At 37.0% G+C, this 22,012-nt stretch overlaps 3 protein-coding genes across 10 annotated transcripts; 1 reads left to right on the top strand and 2 right to left on the bottom strand.

Annotated features, from left to right (window-relative positions):
- Positions 1–1,140: 1,140 nt before the first annotated feature.
- Positions 1,141–6,520, bottom strand: arl14ep (ADP-ribosylation factor-like 14 effector protein). Of its 2 annotated transcripts, none has more exons than XM_081349441.1 (5): positions 6,327–6,520; positions 5,643–5,838; positions 5,386–5,526; positions 5,178–5,233; positions 1,141–1,714 (listed from the first exon to the last, which is right to left on the bottom strand). In XM_081349441.1, the coding sequence occupies exons 1-5, from the start codon at positions 6,395–6,397 to the stop codon at positions 1,486–1,488; spliced, it is 693 nt and encodes a 230-aa protein (XP_081205567.1). In that variant the 5' UTR covers positions 6,398–6,520; the 3' UTR covers positions 1,141–1,485. The 2 variants fall into 2 exon arrangements, with proteins under 2 accessions (XP_081205567.1, XP_081205568.1); XM_081349442.1 differs by lacking the exon at positions 6,327–6,520 and adding an exon at positions 5,970–6,324 and having other exon boundaries at positions 1,173–1,714.
- A 213-nt stretch (positions 6,521–6,733) lies between these two features.
- Positions 6,734–12,487, top strand: LOC308686854 (uncharacterized protein). The gene is made up of 12 exons (XM_081358908.1): positions 6,734–6,905; positions 7,231–7,319; positions 7,851–7,969; positions 8,350–8,452; positions 8,533–8,621; positions 8,747–8,896; positions 8,975–9,142; positions 9,227–9,296; positions 9,390–9,468; positions 9,567–9,720; positions 10,625–10,729; positions 10,861–12,487. The coding sequence occupies exons 1-12, from the start codon at positions 6,799–6,801 to the stop codon at positions 10,906–10,908; spliced, it is 1,281 nt and encodes a 426-aa protein (XP_081215034.1). The 5' UTR covers positions 6,734–6,798; the 3' UTR covers positions 10,909–12,487.
- Positions 9,929–21,958, bottom strand: spi1b (Spi-1 proto-oncogene b). Of its 7 annotated transcripts, none has more exons than XM_081358911.1 (7): positions 21,587–21,908; positions 20,988–21,080; positions 20,810–20,888; positions 18,385–18,578; positions 15,585–15,753; positions 12,722–12,993; positions 9,929–11,001 (listed from the first exon to the last, which is right to left on the bottom strand). In XM_081358911.1, exons 1-7 carry the CDS (start codon positions 21,626–21,628, stop codon positions 10,921–10,923), a joined length of 930 nt encoding a protein of 309 aa, XP_081215037.1. In that variant the 5' UTR covers positions 21,629–21,908; the 3' UTR covers positions 9,929–10,920. The 7 variants fall into 7 exon arrangements, with proteins under 7 accessions (XP_081215037.1, XP_081215036.1, XP_081215040.1 ...); XM_081358910.1 differs by having other exon boundaries at positions 20,810–20,891; positions 21,587–21,869; XM_081358914.1 differs by lacking the exon at positions 20,988–21,080 and having other exon boundaries at positions 21,587–21,869.
- Positions 21,959–22,012: the final 54 nt, after the last annotated feature.

The raw sequence follows: 22,012 nt of genomic DNA, 5'->3' as shown, positions 1-22,012 counted from the left end.
TGTATATATAATCAATGGTTAATCAGGATTTTGATTAATTTAAAACTGACAGAAAATACACCTTAAATAATTTTTACTATAAAGGTTTACTATAGCCTTACATTGTAAGAATTTTAATAATTTAAAAAAGCTGTAAAAATTGCATTGCCAGTTATTTGCACTGGGAAAAAAAGCTTCATGCAGGTGTTTACACTCAGACAAACTGTCTGTCTAGATGTGAATGTTTTGAAAACCATCAAATCTGCCTCATTTGAATTTTTCTGCAATACATTATCCCTGCTTCCAGTCAACTTTCTTGCTGTTTGTACGTTGTTATTGTTCTGCAGCTACAGGGGAAACTGGGCCTATAACATATTGTTCTTCATCTTGATGTTCCTGGCTCCTAGCACTGCATTGTGAGGTGGAGTGCCCTGAATGTGCACGATGAAACAAATGGGCCAATTAGAAAAACATCTTAGACAATATCTAATAGATGATATCACCAGACAAATACTCAACTGCCCTGAGGTAAACCAACAGCTTTTTCAGATGTCATCATAGATCTAAAGATGTATATTAACATTCTATATACACACACACGCACACACACACACACACACACACATATATATATATATATATATATATATATATATATATATATATATATATATATATATATATAATGTGTGTGTGTGTGTGTGTGTGTGTGTATACAGTGGTCAAAATTGATGGCAGCCCTGATAAATATGATAAAAAATGGCTGTAAAAAATAAATCTGCATTATTTATCCTTTTGATCTTTCCTTCAAAAAAATGACAAAAATCTAACCTTTCATTGAAGTAAAAGAATTGAAATTGGGGGGGAAATCACATTATGAAATAAATGTTTTTCTCCAAAACACACTGGCCATAATTGTTGGCACCCTGTTATTAAATACTTTTTGCAATCTATTTTCAGCAATATATTTAACCGTAGGCATGGGGTACTCTTCATCCCTGTTTGCACCAAACACATCGGGTCCCTTTTGAAGATCCAGTCTTCAGTATACAGTATATATATATATATATATATATATATATATATATATATATATATATATATATATACACACAAAACTTGCAATAGATACCTCTATTCAAATATTCATAGAATTTGAAACGAGATTTAAAGATCATCATTGTAAAACCTTGCACTATAACAAAACATTTGCACTAAAGCACTTTTATTTTTGTAAATGTAAAAGCAAATTTCAAGGGGGAAAAAAACAGCAATAGCATTACAGCATAACCAAAGAACTGGAAATATTACAGAAATTTACAGCAGTGATGGTATGGAAAAAAAAGCAAAAATACAAAATAACATTCTATATTAAACTTTTACATTTAAAAACAATACACTGAATTAAACAAGTACTTCTGCAATGTCCATATACAAAGTCAGTGTCAGTTTCTTTACGCTCAGAGGCAGAAGTGATGTCATCTTCTCTATCTTCCAGCAGGTTATCTAATTGGCAAACTTGTTGCGAATAATCTCTCCCCCTTCTACCTCCACCTGCTCGTACAACCATTTCCGGTCACAGCGGCACTCCACACCGCACTTCCGAGAGCCGCACTCGGGACATGGGTAGAAGCAACCCATGCAGTCTACATCCAGACAGTCACACAGATCCCTCCCACATGAGATCAGCAAGCCTTTATTGTCATACACTTTACTCTTGAGAGACAGGGACTGTCTGTAGGGACAAGAAAGACAGCATATAAATGGGATAATTCTACCCACCATTAGAAAAAAAAAAGGTATAAAAGCTGTCACTGGGGCAGTACCTTTTTCAAAAGTTACACCTTTATACCTTATTAACCCCTAAAAGGGACATATTTAGTACCATCTGAAAGGGTAGTGACAGCTTTTTTAGCTCAAGATGCACATCAGTTTTTTTTTTCTAAGGCACATTTATAAAAGCTACTTAAAGGTGCTCTAAGCGATGCCATGCGTTTTTTTAGGCCAAAACATTTTTTGTCACATACAGCAAACATCTCCTCACTATCCGCTAGCTGCGGTCTCTCTAGACACCACAGGCTCCACAAACGGCAACAAAAACAAACTGGGCTCACCCGCACCACGAAACACAACAAATAGTGTTCCAGCCAATCACTGGTAAGAAGTATTTGAGGGCGGGGTTTGGGGGTTAGTGCGTGTACACATGAAGGGGGTGTGGGGGAGAGAGAAGCATGAAGAGGGAAGTTTGAATTATGGCCAACACACGACCAAAGAGACGACGTTCCGATGAACAAATTGCAAAGAAGAGGGACAAAGATAAGAAACGCCGCAAAGTACCGAATTTACACCAGAAAAACCTTTTAAAGGTGGCGAGAACCCCGGCAGAAGGGATTCCAATCCGACATTCAGTTGCTCTGTTTTTGCTGAACAGGTAAATCCATTTTTCTTTCTAAATGGACGTTCATGTTCGCCAAACCAACACAAGGATGTAATTAGCTAGAACTATGCAGTCAGCGTTAACTTTGGTGAATACAACATATGTTTCTAGCAGCTAGCGATCAATCTCTATTGTAAATTCACAGTAGGGCGACAATTTGTGTGAATGATTGTTTTCATCCACTGTTGTTTGTTATGAATTTGAATGTTCATTTATAGGCTTATTGACAACTTTGACTAAATTTGTTTACAATGCCGCCGTTGTTTATGCTCACTGGGAAACGCGAAGCTAATGTTATCTTGCTATTATTGCGTCCCTGTATGGGAGCTTTAGTTATAACCTCAGGTGGCGAAACGATTTTAAGATAATGTTTCTCTTTCTCTTTTTCTGCATTCTGTTCCGCAATATATAAAAGCATTTACAGTGAGGAAAATAAGTATTTGAACACCCTGCTATTTTGCAAGTTCTCCCACTTGGAAATCATGGAGGGGTCTGAAATTGTCATCGTAGGTGCATGTCCACTGTGAGAGACATAATCTAAAAAAAAAATCCAGAAATCACAATATATGATTTTTTAACTATTTATTTGTATGATACAGCTGCAAATAAGTATTTGAACACCTGTCTATCAGCTAGAATTCTGACCCTCAAAGACCTGTTAGTCTGCCTTTAAAATGTCCACCTCCACTCCATTTATTATCCTAAATTAGATGCACCTGTTTGAGGTTGTTAGCTGCATAAAGACACCTGTCCACCCCATACAATCAGTAAGAATCCAACTACTAACATGGCCAAGACCAAAGAGCTGTCCAAAGACACTAGAGACAAAATTGTACACCTCCTCAAAGCTGGAAAGGGCTACGGCGAAATTGCCAAGCAGCTTGGTGAAAAAAGGTCCACTGTTGGAGCAATCATTAGAAAATGGAAGAAGCTAAACATGACTGTCAATCTCCCTCGGACTGGGGCTCCTTAAGTTTGCCAATGACCATTTGGATGATCCAGAGGAGTCATGGGAGAAAGTCATGTGGTCAGATGAGACCAAAATAGAACTTTTTGGTCATAATTCCACTAAACGTGTTTGGAGGAAGAAGAATGATGAGTACCATCCCAAGAACACCATCTAATCCCTACTGTGAAGCATGGGGGTGGTAGCATCATGCTTTGGGGGTGTTTTTCTGCACATGGGACAGGGCGACTGCACTGTATTAAGGAGAGGATGACCGGGGCCATGTATTGTGAGATTACAACCTCCTTCCCTCAGTTAGAGCATTGAAGATGGGTCGAGGCTGGGTCTTCCAACATGACAATGACCCGAAGCACACAGCCAAGATAACCAAGGAGTGGCTCTGTAAGAAGCATATCAAGGTTCTGGCGTGGCCTAGCCAGTCTCCAGACCTAAACCCAATAGAGAATCTTTGGAGGGAACTCAAACTCCGTGTTTCTCAGCGCCAGCCCAGAAACCTGACTGATCTAGAGAAGATCTGTGTGGAGGAGTGGGCCAAAATCCCTCCTGCAGTGTGTGCAAACCTGGTGAAAAACTACAGGAAACGTTTGACCTCTGTAATTGCAAACAAAGGCTACTGTACCAAATATTAACATTGATTTTCTCAGGTGTTCAAATACTTATTTGCAGCTGTATCATACAAATAAATAGTTAAAAAATCATACATTGTGATTTCTGGATTTTTTTTTTTTTTTAGATTATGTCTCTCACAGTGGACATGCACCTACGATGACAATTTCAGACCCCTCCATGATTTCTAAGTGGGAGAACTTGCAAAATAGCAGGGTGTTCAAATACTTATTTTCCTCACTGTATCTATCTTGGTGACATTACACACTGAATGAAGTATCAGTAAAACTTAACTTTGTTTGTAGTGACTACTTTGACTTTCCTGTATGCCGGAAGGGAGGGGAGGAGACGGGATGAGGAGGAGGGAGGGTCTAGCTAGCCTCCGTTTTGTTTGACAACAATTCGAATGTCAACAAGAAGTTACATCTCCCAGCATCGCTTAGAGCACCTTTAATTGAACTAAGGCTTAATCTAAGCCCTGAGTGTGCAACCAGGCATAAGACTTTGAATACAATGGCAATTAATTTAACTCAAAACATGATTTATACATTAATCTTCATGATTTAATTTGGTGTTCATGAGTTTGAGAATTTAGAAAGTAGTGCTGCCCCGACTAAAGATTCTTCTTGTCAACTAGTTGTCACGCCATAAGTCGACGGTGGCATTAGAAAATGTTTCAAGGCTGAGAAAGAATATTATGTGTAACATTGTTAACCTTGTTTTATGTTACAGAGAAACACTAAACCATAATAATGAGCTTTTAATATGAATTAAGCACTCAAGTGCACACATAAAGCTTGCTGCAGTGCACTGACAAAAGTAATGATTGTGAATGTGTCGGAAAAAAACAGATGTTCTCTGAAAAGAGTGTGAACATTTTAATAATTTATTAATAAACAAGTGTTTGAGTCAATGTCAGCTGCAAAGATGAAGTCATCTCCACAGTATAGTGAAAGGGGCTATAGAGAAAAATGCATGTTAAGTAAAACGTTACTAAATTATCTTTCACAGTCTGCACGAACATTTGGATACGCACCTAATAATAGCGCACATTTATCTAGGTTAACCTTAAAGAGAACTTTTTTCCTGCGACTAACCAACTAATTAAAATTTGGTTGTCTAATCCTCTTCTTGGCGACTAGCGTTTATTCGCCTATTAGGGGGCAGCCCTAAAAGAAAGGCAGATACCTGTCACTTGATGAGAGCTTTATCCCTGCTCGTCTCCGGTCATTTACACCTCTGCCCTGTAATACAACAAACAACAAAATTTGATAAAGGCAAAAGTATGCAGCTGAACTGTAGCTGTGAGACGTATAAATGACCTGCAGAGAAGCTAAAAACAGACTAAAGTAAGTGTTAGCAATTGCATATTCAGCAGTGTATGTGTTTGTGTTACCTTCAGGCTGGAGTCTCTTATGGGTTGTCTTCTGTCCTTTGTGATTTGTTTGGCTCTGTCTTTATCAGAAAGTGAACTGAATCGACTGGAATCATTTACATCCTTTGCCACTAATCCTCCCCTGTTTTTCCGTAACTCAATCTGTAAACAATAAATAAAACAGTGAGAGGGATTGCATTTCAAGGATCAAAAGCAGACAGAAAGACATATTTGAGTTGGACAACAAGAATAACTTTACTGAGTGTTAGGATACACACCTTTGTACCATCTCCTCCAGAGTTGAAAATAGTCGGCACAGCATCCTCTCTGAGAAACAGTTTTCCATTATAGTCACGAAAGCAGTCAGGCTGAAAATGCTCCGAGCACAAACAGGAGTTTTGAGTGGGAACAAAGTTCTTTCTCCCAAGGCTTCGAACCCATTGCTCGGCCAGCTGAGGCTTGCTGATTGGAAACCTGAACAGAAAGACAGCAAAGAAGGCTCTATTAGTTATTGTTACTTTCAAGAGTTTTATCCACACATGTCTGTTGTATTCTGAAGTCAGCCACTCGTGCAAAACAATTAGATTTAAATGAGGCCGACTCACATAGTAAACTCTAAACAATAATATCAGTTTTTACAAGTTAAATTCTGTTGTGGGGACAGAACACAAGCATAACAGTTAATTATGCTGTAGGGTCCATATCTGTGCCATGACCAACTGACAAAAAAAAGGTGCACACAACACAATAATCAAGAGGGGAAAATACTGCGTTGCCTCTTATTCACATAAAAAAAGTACTATTTAAAGTATTTTGCATTTACGACAAGATGTTAACTAGGAAACCTATATCTACCGGTAAAGAATCTTATTGAGCCATATATCATATAGCAACTCGTGCACACGTAAACACAAAGCTCAAGTGTGTCAACAAAACTGCCATTATGTTCACGCTTAACCTACCTATAGAACCGGATCTCTGACCCTTTAACAAACCGGTTTGAGCAATCAATAGCTGAACAGGAGATCGGCATGGTTCTGTATTCGTGATAGGAATGTAGAAGCCTGTTATTGCTCCACACAAACAAAAATCATTTTTCACATGGAATGAGCGGTAAAAGGCGTATCTCATCTCCTGCGCATGCGCAGTTATTTGTTTAGCAAACACAGATCCATTCAGCTTCTATACAGTATTTTCCAAGTGATGAGATATGCCTTTGCGCCAGTATTTTATATTTGATAATAACAAAGGTTTTTCGTACACTTGCTTCAAAAATAAACACATTTAAAGACAAAATAAGTAAACCTATAACTTGCAAACTTTTATTTTGAAATGAGTCGCACCCGGAAGTTTAACAAACATTTTCCCCAGTGTTTTGTTTTAGTTGCCACATGGATCCTGAGCAGTAGTGAAAGAGGCATAAAGGGTTTCTGAATGGATCACTTCGAGAAGGATTTAGTTGATGCGCTTAAAGACATTGTCAAGGCTGGAAACTGGCAGTGTGTGGGAGACAAATCTAAATTTAAGTCACCATGCACGAAGTAAGCGCATGTCATTGTATAAATACTGTATGCTCACACTCAAATATATGATGCTCGTGAACTGTCACAAGAGGGCATTCTGTATTCTTTAAAAAGTGAATCTATATATGTGACAAATGAACATGTTTTGAATAACTGTTATAATAAAAGTAATTCTAATGAAAAGGTGTCTTAAATTAGAAAAAGGCAGTGGTGTCCAAAAGAGGCCACATGCATGTATTAAAAATAAGTAAAATATGTGGATATTTATATTCTCCCTGAATATAATATTTCTTATATACACTTCTTCTATTTTATGAAAATGTTAAAAAAATATATTTTTAAGGTTTTACTCAGATGATGGAGAGCATATAGTCCTGGTTCATACAGAGGATGATAAATTCTGGGCTATGGATTCATCTTGCCCACATGAAGGTTAGTTGTAACTCTAAAGAACTCCAGCGCATTATGCATTGGTCAAGACAAGTGGTGTTGTTGTTGTTGTTGTTGTTTTTGACTGGTTTTGGTTTTAGATTCTGTTTGGTGTCATTTGTCAATTGCAACTACATTACTTTCAAGTTGTTGACAAATTCCTTATGAGTATATGGTTCTTCTTGAATAGCAGTATCTTTTGTTTCCTCCCAATGTTACCCAAAACTTGATATTGTTGACTGGTGTCTCTTTGTTCCGTTCTCACCTCTTGGCCTTCTTGTGGCTTCCCTCAAATGCCTTGTCTGCACCGAGAGTTTTTAGAGAATTTTTCTAGATGGTTGTTTTATGTAACTTCCACTTTCTAGTTGAACCATTGGTGCCCACATAGGTCCATCTCAAATATCAAAATATTTTCTGACACAAAAAAGTTACAAATTAATTATGAATCACTGTGAAAATATCACAGAGATCTGTAATACAGTAAAATGAGATAATTGTTTTAGGATCTGAATATCATGATCTATTGCTCAACAGGGGGCCCACTTGAGCAAGGTGATATTGAGGATCTGGGCAATGGGAAACTGGCATTGATTTGCCCATGGCATTACTTCGATTTCAGCCTTGAAACTGGTTCCTCTTCCTCTGGACTACAGGCAAGTTGTTATGATGGGCCATGTTAAAGAGATATTTCATAAAATGAAAATTCTGTCATGATTTACTCACCCTGATGTCATTCCAAACCTGACTTTCTTCCGTGAGACAAAAAAAAAAAAGATATTTTGGAAATGTGTTGTTGTTGTTTTTGTCTTTGTCCATACAATGGAAGTCAATTGTCACAAATTATTTGGTTACCAACATTCTTCAAAATATCTTCTTTTGTGTTCTGCAGAAGAAATAAAGGCATACAGGTTTGGAACAACATCAGGGTGAGTAAATCATGACAGAATTTTCATTTGTGGACAAAATATATCCATATAATGTATAGTGATAAACCTGCAAGTATTCTTGATACGTCTCATATTATTGTAACCAGAACCAGGTGTATGATGTCCGAGTACTGGATGGAAAAGTGTATATAAATACTCAGAGCACACTGTCCCTCTGTCCCATCCCAGTGACAAAGATAACCCGCAAAGGTGAGGAATGGCAGAACTTATATATATTAATTGTGAATATGATATGTTGTAGTACACAAAACATGCTGTATTGCTTGCAGACAGTTTGCCCATGGAATTAAACTCCTCAGAAAACACTCTTTGCGCGTGGGCCACCAAAATCCTTCACACCCCAGACCCACAGGAAAAGGTTTGGAAATGTCCTTTAACAAATAGTGATTGACTAAATTGTATCCCTCATCACAGTGCTGTATTTGATTGTACAACAGAGATCATCATATGACTTCTGCTTGTTTGTTTTTCTGTGACATGTAGGTTTCATTGACCAAGATGGTGCAAGAGAACTGGAACAGCGGGAAAATAACAGAAACTGGAGAGGCCAACCCTCCTGCACATCCCTACAGAAAAGACAATCTGACTGTTGTGGAGCCTGGAAAAATTAAACGGGGCAAAGGCGGCACACTGGTAAACTTTATTCCTTTTAGACTCTATTTTTTATTCAACAGAAAGTTGATTAAAGAATAATTGTTTGTGTTCCATCAGGCGAGTAGGATTGCCTTATTGCACTCACTTGCTAACATAGAGCAGTGGGCAATAGACCTGTCCTGGGATGTGATAGCAAGATTCTCCACATTTAGACTGAGCTCTGGAGAGCCATTACCTCGCCAGTTCTTTGATGACTTTGTCAAAGTAGCAGGAGATGAAGCCAAGGTTTGAATGTTGACGTCTTTCATTTATTTAGGAAAAATGCTAACTAATTAATTCACATTAATCTGACATAACCTTCTCCTGCAGCATTATCAGTTACTAGAGCAAAGGATTATGGAACTTGACAGCTTCTTTGGTGCTTTACCAGTACACAATGGTCAGTGTTTTCATGTGTTTGTCTTATTGACTTATTTCACTTAGTATAGGTGATGTTAGAGATTCAATATCTATCACTTTTCTTTTCAAAAAGGTTTATGGCAGTCAGCAACCGATACATCTCATGACATTTTGGCAAGGCTAGCTATAGTGCACATGGTCCATGAGGCAAGGTAAAACACATCTCATGTCTGTTAGTATCTGTTATTTTCACATACATATGTACTGTGTGTCACATAGGTATGCACTTATTTTCACTGTTTTTACACAGAGGTTTAGATGTACACCCCCAGACTCTGTCCCGCTTCGCCTCTCAGGGAGACACAAGCTCAGTGAAGGTGTTGGAGGTGATTTATGCTGATGAGATCACACATGTGGCTGCAGGGCTGAGATGGTTCACATACATCTGCTCACATGAAGGACGGGTAAGAGATCTAACAGCTCCGATTTCTTATTTTAACCATGTAACAATACAATTAAAATGGTTGGTGAAATTTGCCTGTAAATGACAGTGTGAGAATGAATGATTTGATCTTAACATCATATTCATCATATTTGTTAAAACACACACACCCTTACTGATGCAGATGCTTTTGAGATATACAGCTGTTCAGTCATGACAACTCTCGGGATAGTTTGTAAAACATTTTTATTAATGGAAATAGAATGTACACAGATTTGGTCTTGGCGGACTAGATCTGCTACACTGCTGCTGCTGGAGCTACGGTTGCTGCTGCAGTGCAAGTACGACTTGCTTCTGCTAAATGCTCTGAACATAAAATGAAAGGAAACTTGCTGCTGCTGCTAGAGAGAGGGAGACCCATAGCAGATCTAGGCAGGTGGTGCTTGGGGAGGCAGAGGGCTAGAATGAGAATTTGCATAGTGCACTGAGATTATATAGAAAAACTGTGATGGATACGCGAAATAGATTGCCTGGGAACATTACATTAAATGAACCAATCAGAACGTGACGATAGTTTCATAGCTGAACTATTCAAATCAACTGTTTGAGCAAAGTCTGTGTCTGCTCCCAAATGATGCACTATACACTATGTGTATTTTGACAATTAGCATTGGAGTCTGATAGCCCCTCCCCCTCTGCTACGTAATTAGAGCTGCAACAGTTCAGTGCAAGTGTCCAACTTTCCACACTTGTTTTTTTCAGTTAATTAAGTGCATCATCTAGTCTTTCTATTTGGAATTGTCAGTGTGAACACACTACTCACACTATTTTTATGACAAAACTTCATTGAATAATGCACAAGTGCACAAATTGGAATGCACCTTGTGTCTTTATCCTAGCTTGAGAGCTGCTTTTTCTTATTTCAGGATTCCTTGAAAACGTTCCATGAATTGGTGAAGCTGCATTTCAAAGGGTTTTTGAAGCCTCCGTTTAACACAGAAGGAAGGAAGACAGCAGGAATGACAGAAGAGGTATACGTACCATTGTTAAATTCCTGAAGAGTGATCCATTTTTACTGTGTAACTTAAAGAAAATTCTAAGCTTTGATGATGTTGTTTTATATTATTCAAGTTTTTGTAATTATCCCCCTCTTTTCCTACAGTGGTATGTTCCTCTTGTGAAACCCTCCAGCTTACAGAAGACCTCCTGATTGGACTTATTTTTATTCAGAAAGAAAAGCTGCTTTGCATCCTGGAAAAAGGGACCCTGAATGGAGAGTGTGCTTGCATGATTCAGATGCAGCCTAAGGGTAAAAAAAATCATAGAATGGATATGTGAATCCAGGAATATTTGCATAAATTTTTTCCACAGTAACCACTGTTTATAGGCTTCTTTAATTATTGTGTAAGAAATTAAATTTAATCGATGAACTTTAATTTGATGGGTTTCATTTACACAATATTATTTGTCAAATAATCTTAAATATTTTCCTTCTTACTGAAGGGGGCGCTGAGAGGTTGCTTTGCTCTCAGTTGAGGTTTTGGTGTAAGTGTTGTATTTAACTGGTGGTTCTGAGTAGTTTCTCATCTTTTGAAGGTATCACACTTATACTTATATCATTTAATAAATCTTATAATATCATCATTTAATAATTTTCCAACTAATCCAAATGCTGAAAATCAAGAACATTCAAAAACAACTGAAACGGCACAAGAGACATAAAAACAATCAATTTGAGACATAACTCTTAATAACTTGGATTAAGTTTAAAACAAAGTCAGCATACTGCTGAAGGTATTTCTGATAAAGGCATGTGGCTTGAAATTTCATGTTTTTAGGTGAGAGTACCATTAAAAATTCCTTTGGGAAAAACAGTGCGCCAACTTTAATTTAATCCAAGTCATTAATGCCCAGTTTCACAAACACAGTTTAAAACTAGTCCCAGACTAAAATGTATTTTTGAGCTTGTCATAGCCTTATTATTTTCTTGCAACTTGCAATGATATCTTAAAATAGGTCAGTTCCATTGTTTTGTCTCAAGATGCACACCAGTAATGTTTTTATTTCTAAGACACATTTATAAAAGCTACTTAAATGTCCTAATTGAACTAAGGCCTAGTCCTGGCTGTCTGTGAAGCCTTGCCTAAGAGTTCTGTCTCAAATGGACAATTCATTTTCACCCTATGTGACGACAGATCTATCTGCATAGATAGATATGTTCTTTGCATAGAATTGAAAGTCTTTGTAAAAAGTCTGAAGCCATTTTTATGCATTGGGTCTGTTCGCTGTTCTCTCAAATTTTCCCATAGTTCTTAGGATTTATTTTTAAGGTTATATTTAAAACAATTGCAATGAGTCATTACACTGCTGAGAAATTACCCTGAAATATGATACAGCTTTATGAACAAATGGTTCACAGCAAACACGCTGCTCACCTTGTATCGACAATTAATGTTTATTTATCTAGTTTCTATAAAGATTTTTATTTTTCTTCAGATTGAATGTGATCTTGAGAGAAAGACAGTACAAACATTAGCAGTGTCTGTGTGTGTTACCCAGACGTGACAGAGTTTTCCGTGCTGCGTGAGCCTGTGTCATTGGTTTTCACTTCTGCTTTTTGTATTTTTGTGATTTTTTTTTTCCATCATGTGTGGTGGTAAAGTTTGCAACTCTCTTTACTTATTTTTCACTGTATCTGCTTTTTTAAGTGTGTGCTCTCCCCATATATATATACACTGTACAGACGTGTGTAAATGTTGGTCCTGCAGCACTAAAACTATTGACATTTTAAAATGACTTAAGGTTTACTAAATTAATGCAAAGGTGAAGGAATAAGGAATAGAAATTAAAATCGTTTAGTTTTAAACCATAGGGTCATAACTATGGTAAAAGTTCAGGTCCAGTCATTTTCTGTTTTCACAGAAGAAAAAGGTTCTCTCTTGTTTTCCCCAAGTCTTTTTCACTCATTTTTGCACGTATGTTTACATGTAAATCTTCCTTTCTGTGTGACTCTTCCCAAGTACCTCTCCACTGAACTGGTAGGTGAGCTTTTTCTTGATCTTCTTGACTTCTCCCGTCTTGCCATAGTTTCTCAGTGCTCTTGCCATCTTCTGGTAGGTCATCTTCTTGCGATTTCCCTTCTGTATGCCCCAGCGGTTTGCTAAAGCCTCTTTGTGCTTGGAAGAGAACTGGAATGTTCCTTTTTCTCGGTCCACCCACCAGATGCTGTCCTTCATGTCACCATTTCGCAGAAGGTCAAGCAGGAACTGATACAAGCGAATTTTCTTCTTATTACCTTGAAAAACAAAGGAAATAAGCGTCTACACTCTTAAAAATAAAGGTTCTTTATTGGCATCAATGATTCTATGAAGAACTTTTTTACATTCGTAGAACCTTTCCATTGTACAAAAGGTTCTTTATAGTGGAAAAAGGTTATTCAGATTATTAACATTTATTTACATTATGTAGGGCTGGGTAAAATAAATAAATAAATAAAAACTTCTCGATTGTAATCAGTTCTCATTTTTATGAAACGATATCGATTAGCCAGCCTATAATAAATCAGGAAAGAAAGGGTATGAGGTAATGCTTAGCCAATGGGTTAACATTCTCTTGATTTGTGCTTTTAGGTGACCCTGGACCACAAAACCAGTCACATGGGTAACATTTTTTTGAAATTGAGATTTATACATCATCTGAAAGCTGTATAAATAAGCTTTCCATTGATGTAAGGTTTGTTAGGATTTATTTGGCCGAGATACAATTTATGTATCCGTATTATCCATCCATATTAATCCATTTATGTTCACGATTGAGCTGCATTCACTCACAAAAATAAATGTTTTATATATTTACGGTAGGAAATTTACAAAATATCTTCATGGAACATGATTTTTACGTAAAGCTGCAGTCCGTAGTTTTTCCTCTTTGTCGCCACCTCTGTTCGAAATCTGCAATTGCAGTTATTCGCGGATTTATCAACTTTACGTGGGTTGTGCCTCAGCACGGCACAGCGCGGATTAATCCAATGTTTTGAGGAGTCAGTCACCGCACCGGTGTGGATACTGTCAATCGGAATCACAGATTCTACTTTTTGGAAGTATGGAAGTACCAACGGAAAGAATTTTCACCGGAAAATGTAATCTGAACAAGTAAGTAACATCCATTTTTGTTCCGACCAACTAAGGGAAAAAAGCATTGCAATAAATCGCACTGATTAAATCTAACGATCACTTATCATATCATGTCAAACCGTGCAAATTATACTTTGTTCTCAAATTGTTAATGTAAACAACATCAGCATTGCGTGACTACATTTAATGCCCTTCCGATATTATCCTTGTTTTCGCATGGGCCCGGATGCAGTCTCTTTTTTTCTGTAGCCACTCCGAAGTCTTTTGCGTTTTACAACGGGTGAATCTATAATTGTCACCGGTGATTGTCGTTTGAACCTTTCTGGATCCGCCATTAAATTGTTAAGTTTAATTATATCAAGCGCTGTGAGAAAAGGCTATAAGTTAAATCTCCACCTCCACCATCCTCCACGCAATATAGCATAACGTTACTAGCCGGGACACCTTCTTTATGTGTACAGATGTGACGTAATGACGCAAAGACATGCTCGAATTTCCCACGGAAATCCTTCAGTACCACTGGAATTAAAAACATTATTACAAGCTTACCGTTTTGAATCACCGTCAACCGTTCAACCGTTATTGAATCTAATAAATTACCGTCTAAAGCAAACCGTCTAGTTTTGAACACTGGCTGGTTATGAACTTGCTCAAAAATTTATTTTGGATCATTTTTAACCCCAAAAAGTTACGGACTGCAGCTTTAATATCCTAATGATTTTTGGCATAAAAGAAAAAATTATCATTTTGACCCATACAATGTATTGTTGGCTATTGCCACAAATATAGCTGTGCTACTTGTGACTGGTTTTGTAATCCAGGGTCACATAGTGAAATAGCATTAATTCTGATTAAATGTAAAAATACATTTCTCAAATGACAACAATCGTTATGATTATAATTTAGAGCAAAGTAATTATCAATTTAACCATTAGCTATATAGTTTTTATGACTAAATGACTAAAATGTGACTAAGTTTTCATTGGCCAAAAACTCGACTAAAATGCTCAGGCTAAAATTTGACCAAACAAAAACAGGACAAGAGTGACTAAATATGCTAAAAACTAAAAAGCACATTTGACACAGGACTAAGACTAAAAAAAAAAAATAGCTGACAAAATGAACACTAATGAAAAGACACTGCGTCTGCTAGACTAAAAGGTAGTGGAGGGGTCTACAGTTAACCTACAGTTAACAGTAACAGTTAGCCTACTCCTTTAATTTAGACTGTGTGCTGAACACTATTGAGAATATTGCGCTGAAGCTTGACTTAACAAAATTAAATCGCAAATCAAATTGCAATATCTGTCAGAAAAGTTGCAATTAGATATTTTTCCCAAATCGCACAGCCCTAGCACCAACTGACTCCAATGTATTGTTTACAGCATTAGTTGAGAGATTTTTTTTTTTTCTTGAGAAAATTTGACATATACTGTACCTAATATATATATATATATATATATACAAAATAATCGATATCTAATCGAATCAAATCTGAATCGAATAGCAAACTTGTGAATCAAAATCGTATTTGTGTCAATACCCAGCCCTAGCCTACTTTTATGGCATCGCTACGAAACCCCCATTTTAAACCTTTATTTTTACATCTAGAAGATTACTGCAGTCAACAGTTACTGACAGTACTGTTTTAATAACAGTTGGCTTGGGTTTGCATCGCTTATCCGCTTGCCATAGATCATTATCGTTGTGTTCATGTCAGCGAAGTGAAATTTGTCTTTGCCTTTGTCCTTACCATGTTCTCCTCCTGTTGTTGAAGTAATGTGGTCTCTCATACACTCCTCATCAGACACCTCTAACGGAGGACTGCGACTTCCGGGGTCATCATCATCTGAGCTGCGCTGGAGAGGAGAGGGCTGTACACTGTGAGGGTAACACACTGATGGCCGTGGCAAATATGTCATCTGTGAAGACATAAAGTACATACTTATCAGAGATCACTCTCACACAAAAGAAAGATTCCAGTTAGAATCAACTACTTAATACTATAGTTATTTAGAAAACATATTGGTGCTGTAAAGAACCCTGGAACCGATAAGAACATGTAAAACTTGGTAAAGAACATTCCTTCTGAAGTACATAGCTAACTCAAGAACTCTATACAGCAAGTAGTTCTTGAAAAGAGCAATTTAAGAATCTTTATTATGAAGGGTGGTGCTAAATCACATGCAGTTGAACGGCACAAATAATATGAGCTATACAGTATGTGGAAACCACGTTTGTGCAATAAGGTGGTCTGAAATGTGTCGTTTGGAGATTTCAGCCTTGTTCAACATTAAGAAAGAGGAACTTTACGTTTAATGCTGATCTAAAAGTGCAGTGAAACTTCAAGCTGCAGAATATGATGCAATTGAACTCAGAATATTACGTCTGTTTCTTTACAGTAAGGACGTGTATAAAACAGTATGGATGTACAGTATGTAATATATATATTAAAGAAAAGAAATGTTATGAGAGATCTGAAATGTTTTTCAGTTAAACCGCTTCAGTGTAAGAAGCCCTTGCAAAAACCCAAAGTGTCAAGGATCACAGCAGTCTCATGCGATTTCACACACAGTGCTGGGGTTGCAGTTTCTTGTGACATGACAGTTGCAGAGTCTGATGACTTGAGGAGAGTGTCCTCAAAAACACATGACAGTCATACAATATTTATAAATTTCCAGTATTTTCATAAGGAACATTTCTACTATTTCATTGTGCATTTGTTATACTGTACCTTTTTTGTACAGGGCCAGAGACTACAGCTGGAATTGTCGTTGTTTTTTTGCATTTAGGCCCTGAAAATACTTCTACAAAAAGTAATAATATGTCTTACATTTCTGCTCTTTTCAGCACGATAGAGTGATACTTGTTTTCTTGGCCAAGTAAGCCGCATTTCTTTTTTCAAAGATTTCAATTTAGGTCATTGCTTAGGGTTGAGGTGTAAATAACTAATCTACAGATTAAATTACCATGGAAAGCACACTATCCACCACAATAACAGTTACTTAGCTAAAATGAGTAAGATATTTACACTGTTTAAAGGAGATCTCATATAAATGTATTATTGTTTTAGTAGTGACAATAACTGTAGTAAATTGTATTATGGCGGAAACTATGGTTACCATGGTAAATTATTGTAAAGGGTAGAATGCAGTCTAGATTTACTATATTTATGGTTATATAAGACAAGTAAAAAAACAATTTCAACATTGATAATAATAATAAAAGTTTCATGAGCCCAAATCATCATATTAGAATGATTTCTGAAGGATCATGTGACACTGAAGACTGGAGTAATGATGCTGAAAATTCAGCTTTGCCATCATAGGAATAATAATTAAAACCATTTTTTTAAAATAGAAAACAGTTATTTAAATTGTACCAATATTTCAAAATGTTGTTTTACTGTGTTTTTTTTTATTAAATAAATGCAGGCCTTGGTGGGCATAAGAGAAAAACATTTTAAAAAATCTTTCTGGCCGCAAACTTTTAAACGGTACATGATCAGAAAAAAATTAATGTTATTATCAACTGAGCTGAAAACCAGAACTTTTTTTCTTCGAGCATCGTGCAACTTTCAGTGAGACTAAGCTAGTATGACAGGCAGTATATCAGTCCGTGGTGGACGGATCTCTGCTTCCTCCTACAAGGACGTCTAGAAAGGAAAAGCTCTCTTTTGCGATGGGCTTTATGGTTAGAGTCTGCCTTCGAGATGAGGTCCAACCAAAGGAAGGGAAATCAATCACTGCATTATACATAAGAGATTTTAAAGGATCTCTTTCAAGAGGTGATCTTTGATTTTCCACCCACAGAGGAGTCATTGATGGATAAGCAAGACGTATATCCTCTTTTTGTTCAAATATCACCTACACCAAAAGGCCAAGTAAACCTTTTTTTTTATCCAAGGCGATGTAGAAAGTCTCTAGAATGTAGCTATTTTCTAATAAACTGCCCAAAAGAGGCTAATAAACTAATAAGGGTTGAATTACAATATGGTTCCTGTATACATGCTAACATCATTATGTGTATGCAAAAATACGTTTTTGTAAGCTCTAACATTTGTGCACTTGTGTGTTTGTGGCACAATAAAGAGCGGTTTTGTTTGTGTAAGTGGGGATGTTCTGTGTAATGGCAGTTGATGAGTGTGCAGACTGCAGTTACGGTGACACTGTTGAGTTTTGGTCAGGATAAGACTTAGTTGAGCAATAGCTTGGGCACAGATGCTTTCTACAACCGCCTAACCAGCATCAACACCCACTTGTATCACAAAGCACAGGTGAAACTTCAGGAAAGTTTCAAAAGTTAAAGACACAGGCAGTATTTCTCCGAAAGATTTCTCTCTTCCTAAATGTCTCCTACACTGTATTAAACAAAATGGTTACTTCTCGTCACCAATAATGTGACCAAAGCTCACAAAGAACTCGTGTGAGGAGGACAGGGCATCAAAATATGTCAGGTACAAAGAAGAGCTCTCACACATAAAATGACAGTTAAAGACGTGAAAGTGAATGGATATTAAATATGAGGTGTTTTATAGGTAATGCAGATCTCACCTGTGGAGGGGGCAGGGTGAGGTGATGCCCGGTCAGGCCTGGGTCAATAAAATGACCAGACTCAACATCTGGGAAGCGATGCACATTCGATGCATGTAGTGGCGGCACGCTCTGGAGCTCTGTGAAGTGGCTCTCTGGCAAGTTCTCGAAATCCACTGGATGGACATGATGTGTATTATAATCCCATGCGTGATCTAGACAAGGACAATGAAGTTGAAACAGAAGGTCAGTAGAAAGCATCTTTTTTAACAAACGAAGGAAATGTGACAATACGTCACATGCTTTGTGTAAGCTAGCACAAGCAACTGATAAATCAACTATGTCAGGTTATTCTGTCTGTCAATTCAATCGCATGCAAGAAATTACATTTACTTTCTCACTGCACTGGGACTATGAGTGTCACTCTGTTTCCTGTTCACACCACCATTTCCTTTGCTGTTTTTTGAATAGCCTCAAGCATGCATATTGTTGTTGTTGTTTTTAATGTCGTTGTATTTAACGGTTAGATCTCTAAATGCAAGATTTAAATATGGGTGATCAAATTTATCCGATTTTTTTAAATGATCTGTTTTGGTGTTTTTATCACATACTGTAGAAACAGAGAAAATAATCTACAGCATGTTCAATTATTTATTTAATTATCAATTATTGTCCAAACACAATCATTCTAAGGAATCTAATTTCACTGAACTTCAATCCCACTAGTGTTCATAAAGTACATTTATTATATTCTCTGGAGAAACATATATGTGCACATTCCTCCACTGAACAGAAATAACTTTTACATAAATGGTCTTGTGGGGAAAAAGGGGGGGAAAAAATGTGCTCTGCATTTCTCCAATGCCGTATAACGAAACTCAAAACTGTTTTCAGTTTCTGTAATTTAACTTCTTTGAAAATCAGCACATAGCTGTCTGACGACAGAGCTGACTAAATAATACAAATGTCTAACCAAAGGTCACTATAAACTGTACTATAGTCCTACACAGTAACAAAATGCAATCTCCGTCCTCAACCTCAAAGACAGAAACTGCTGCTACAGTTTAGCACCCAATTTTAGATGCCTACATAGCTAAATTGCAATATTGTCTCATTTTGGACAGAAACCCTTGGGGATATTTGTCGTTCTACGTCTGTAGTTTTCTTGCCTGTCAGAACGAGGCATCTGTTTCCTGCTTTGTGCTAGGTCACTCGCCCGGTTCCACTCGCTCGCTCTCCTAACGTCCCCCTTACAGTTCAGGCCCAGCTGCCTTGGGTGTGATTTTGATCCGTTAGCTCAATATAAAAGGGTGCTGTTTATACATGGGCCTCTCTAGGTGTTAAAACACTTAAGTATTTTATTAGCAGGGGCTTTAGTCAGTAATATATAGGCTAATAAAAACAGATCATACGTAAGAAGACATCTTCAATAATGCAGCCCATTTAGTCACAGCACTGCTTAACTTGGGCTGAAGAGGGGAAAATTAACATTTCCTTACATTACATTACATTACATTAAATGCAATTGTTCACTCTAAATTAAAATGAATTGTTGGTTTATTAACTTTATGATTTCAGTTATAATTTGTAGGCAGATTGTGATTTGACTCTGAATTATGAGTTTGTGGTTTTGATTTTTGACTATTGTTTGATTACTTGCTTCTGAATGACTTTTATTCTGGTATCAGTTACCTGATTATAAAAATCATTGATGGGAATTCCGGCTCTTTTTAGGGAACCAGATCATTTGGTTCAGCTCAGTATAAGAGCCGGCTCTTTCAGCTCGCAAACGGCTCTGTCATTTAGTACCACTTCTGGCTTTTTAAATTCAGCTAAATTTAGTAACGTTTGGCCTGTGATTGATATATTTGCACATATTTCACTTAAATTACTCAATGTAATTATATTAAACCTTACATTTACATTATCTTTGGTATATATATAAAAAAAAAACACAAAAAAACATGTATAGGTCTAATGTAAAATTATCAAACACTATTGGCTATTACACATGTGTATTGAACATTTTATTTATATTGAACTATGCAAAATAAAACTATTCCGAGCAATTCATACTTAAAAGAGAATATATAACAAATAAGGTTGTTAAACATAGTTAGTAGACCCTGATCAATATGATATTTTTACCTTACAATTTCTACATTCTTCCTTTTTGTTGTCTATTATTAAAATGCATCCAAATGCTAATCAGTTTGCGTGTGTTACTCATCTTGGGCAGGAGTGAAGGCTGAGAGCCAACAGCTAATAACCTCATTCGAGTGCACATTATTGTATATTTTTTCCTTAACTTTGGATAAATCAGTTGCATTATTTTATCATCAGTTTATCAGCTATTTGTGGACTGTTTTTAGATTTTATGAATAAAAAAACCCAACCTTCTTATTGAGTAGCTTATAATTTTGGATAACAAAGAATACAAACTCACCATTCTGACCGTCATCAATGATATACTGATACTCCATTGGGGGTCGATACATCTCTGATTCAAACATTTCTTCTGTTTGCTGCTAAGCAAATAGGTAAGAAACAAAGAGTGACCAGTTTGAATGACTGGAGCCAATACAGAAATATTAATACACTGTACCATATAGGAAAAGCCTCACATCTTTGGTTAAAACTGCCCAGTAATCTTTTTGTACAGACGGTGTCTGTGACATCCAGCCAGTCCAGGTTACTCTCTCTCTACTCTCTTCTTTCTACATAGAAATTATGATTATTATACATTTTGGAGAACAGTTTATTTTTTCATTACATTGATGTTAATCAGCCTGTTACAATAAACATACCTCAACACGTTAGCTACAATTACAGACATTTATTCATTACACTAATTATGTGTAATGAATGTACATCTGAGTAGCTGAATCTCAATATATTGTTGTTTTAAAGTGGTTGGCACAAGTACGTACGCAACTCGAAACTAACTCTGACTTTTTACATGAAAAAAAATACACAAACAAAATGTACACATCCTCAAGATATTTAGACTGACGGATGTCAAACACTAATATTACAAAAAAAAGATCTAGCTGTTCAGTCAGCTACTAGTATGTCCACAATGACATATCTTCATAATGCCTTATGATAATCGACACTTTGGCAGCAATATAACAAAAAGTGTATTATGTGTATTTTTACGCATCTATCAGAAGCAAGCAGCAGCATCAAAATTGGACCATTTAGAGAATAAAAAAATACTCACGGGTGGGATGATGTACCCCTCCATTCTGTACGGATGCAGCATGGATTCCTCGCCGCCTGACACTCGATCTGCAACTCTGATGCTTTCTCAAGGGCTTTCAAAAGTGTCCCTGTACCATTGCTCAACTCTGCTAAATTTCCTCTTAACAAATGAAACCAATGATCTAACTCATGCACCTTATCACGCAGGGGGCCTCAGAGATCGCCAAGGGCCCAAAAAAGAAGCCAACCAGAGATACACTGCAAAGGGTAACCTACTCTGACAGTGGCCGTCGAAAAGGGACAGAGTTTCTGTTTGTTACTTCTTTATTTTTGGGGTGTGTGGGTAAGCGTGTGTGCGTATCCGCTGGAGGTTCCTGATTTTAGGGTAATGGCAGGTGGGGATTTTATCTTTGCAGTTAGAATAGGCGTAAAGTGTCACCTCCCC

Source organism: Scardinius erythrophthalmus (assembly GCF_964197995.2).
Source record: "Scardinius erythrophthalmus genome assembly, chromosome: 2".
NCBI classification, from domain to species: domain Eukaryota; kingdom Metazoa; phylum Chordata; class Actinopteri; order Cypriniformes; family Leuciscidae; genus Scardinius; species Scardinius erythrophthalmus.
The sequence above is the reverse complement of the archived record's forward strand: the minus strand, read 5'-3'. Positions and strand labels throughout refer to the sequence as shown.

Coding starts and splice junctions, on each gene's coding strand:
- arl14ep (XM_081349441.1), bottom strand. CDS start 6,397: ATGCCGATCTCCTGTTCAGCTATTGATTGCTCAAACCGGTTTGTTAAA. Junction 5,527..5,642: donor CTGGAGGAGATGGTACAAAG/GTGTGTATCCTA, acceptor TATTGTTTACAG/ATTGAGTTACGGAAAAACAG. Junction 1,715..5,177: donor AAGCTCTCATCAAGTGACAG/GTATCTGCCTTT, acceptor TTGTCCCTACAG/ACAGTCCCTGTCTCTCAAGA.
- LOC308686854 (XM_081358908.1), top strand. CDS start 6,799: ATGGATCACTTCGAGAAGGATTTAGTTGATGCGCTTAAAGACATTGTC. Junction 7,320..7,850: donor TTCATCTTGCCCACATGAAG/GTTAGTTGTAAC, acceptor ATTGCTCAACAG/GGGGCCCACTTGAGCAAGGT. Junction 9,721..10,624: donor TCTGCTCACATGAAGGACGG/GTAAGAGATCTA, acceptor TTCTTATTTCAG/GATTCCTTGAAAACGTTCCA.
- spi1b (XM_081358910.1), bottom strand. CDS start 21,628: ATGCTGCATCCGTACAGAATGGAGGGGTACATCATCCCACCC. Junction 21,081..21,586: donor AGGGGTACATCATCCCACCC/GTGAGTATTTTT, acceptor ATTTCTATGTAG/AAAGAAGAGAGTAGAGAGAG. Junction 18,579..20,809: donor CATTGATGACGGTCAGAATG/GTGAGTTTGTAT, acceptor GTCCTTGTCTAG/ATCACGCATGGGATTATAAT.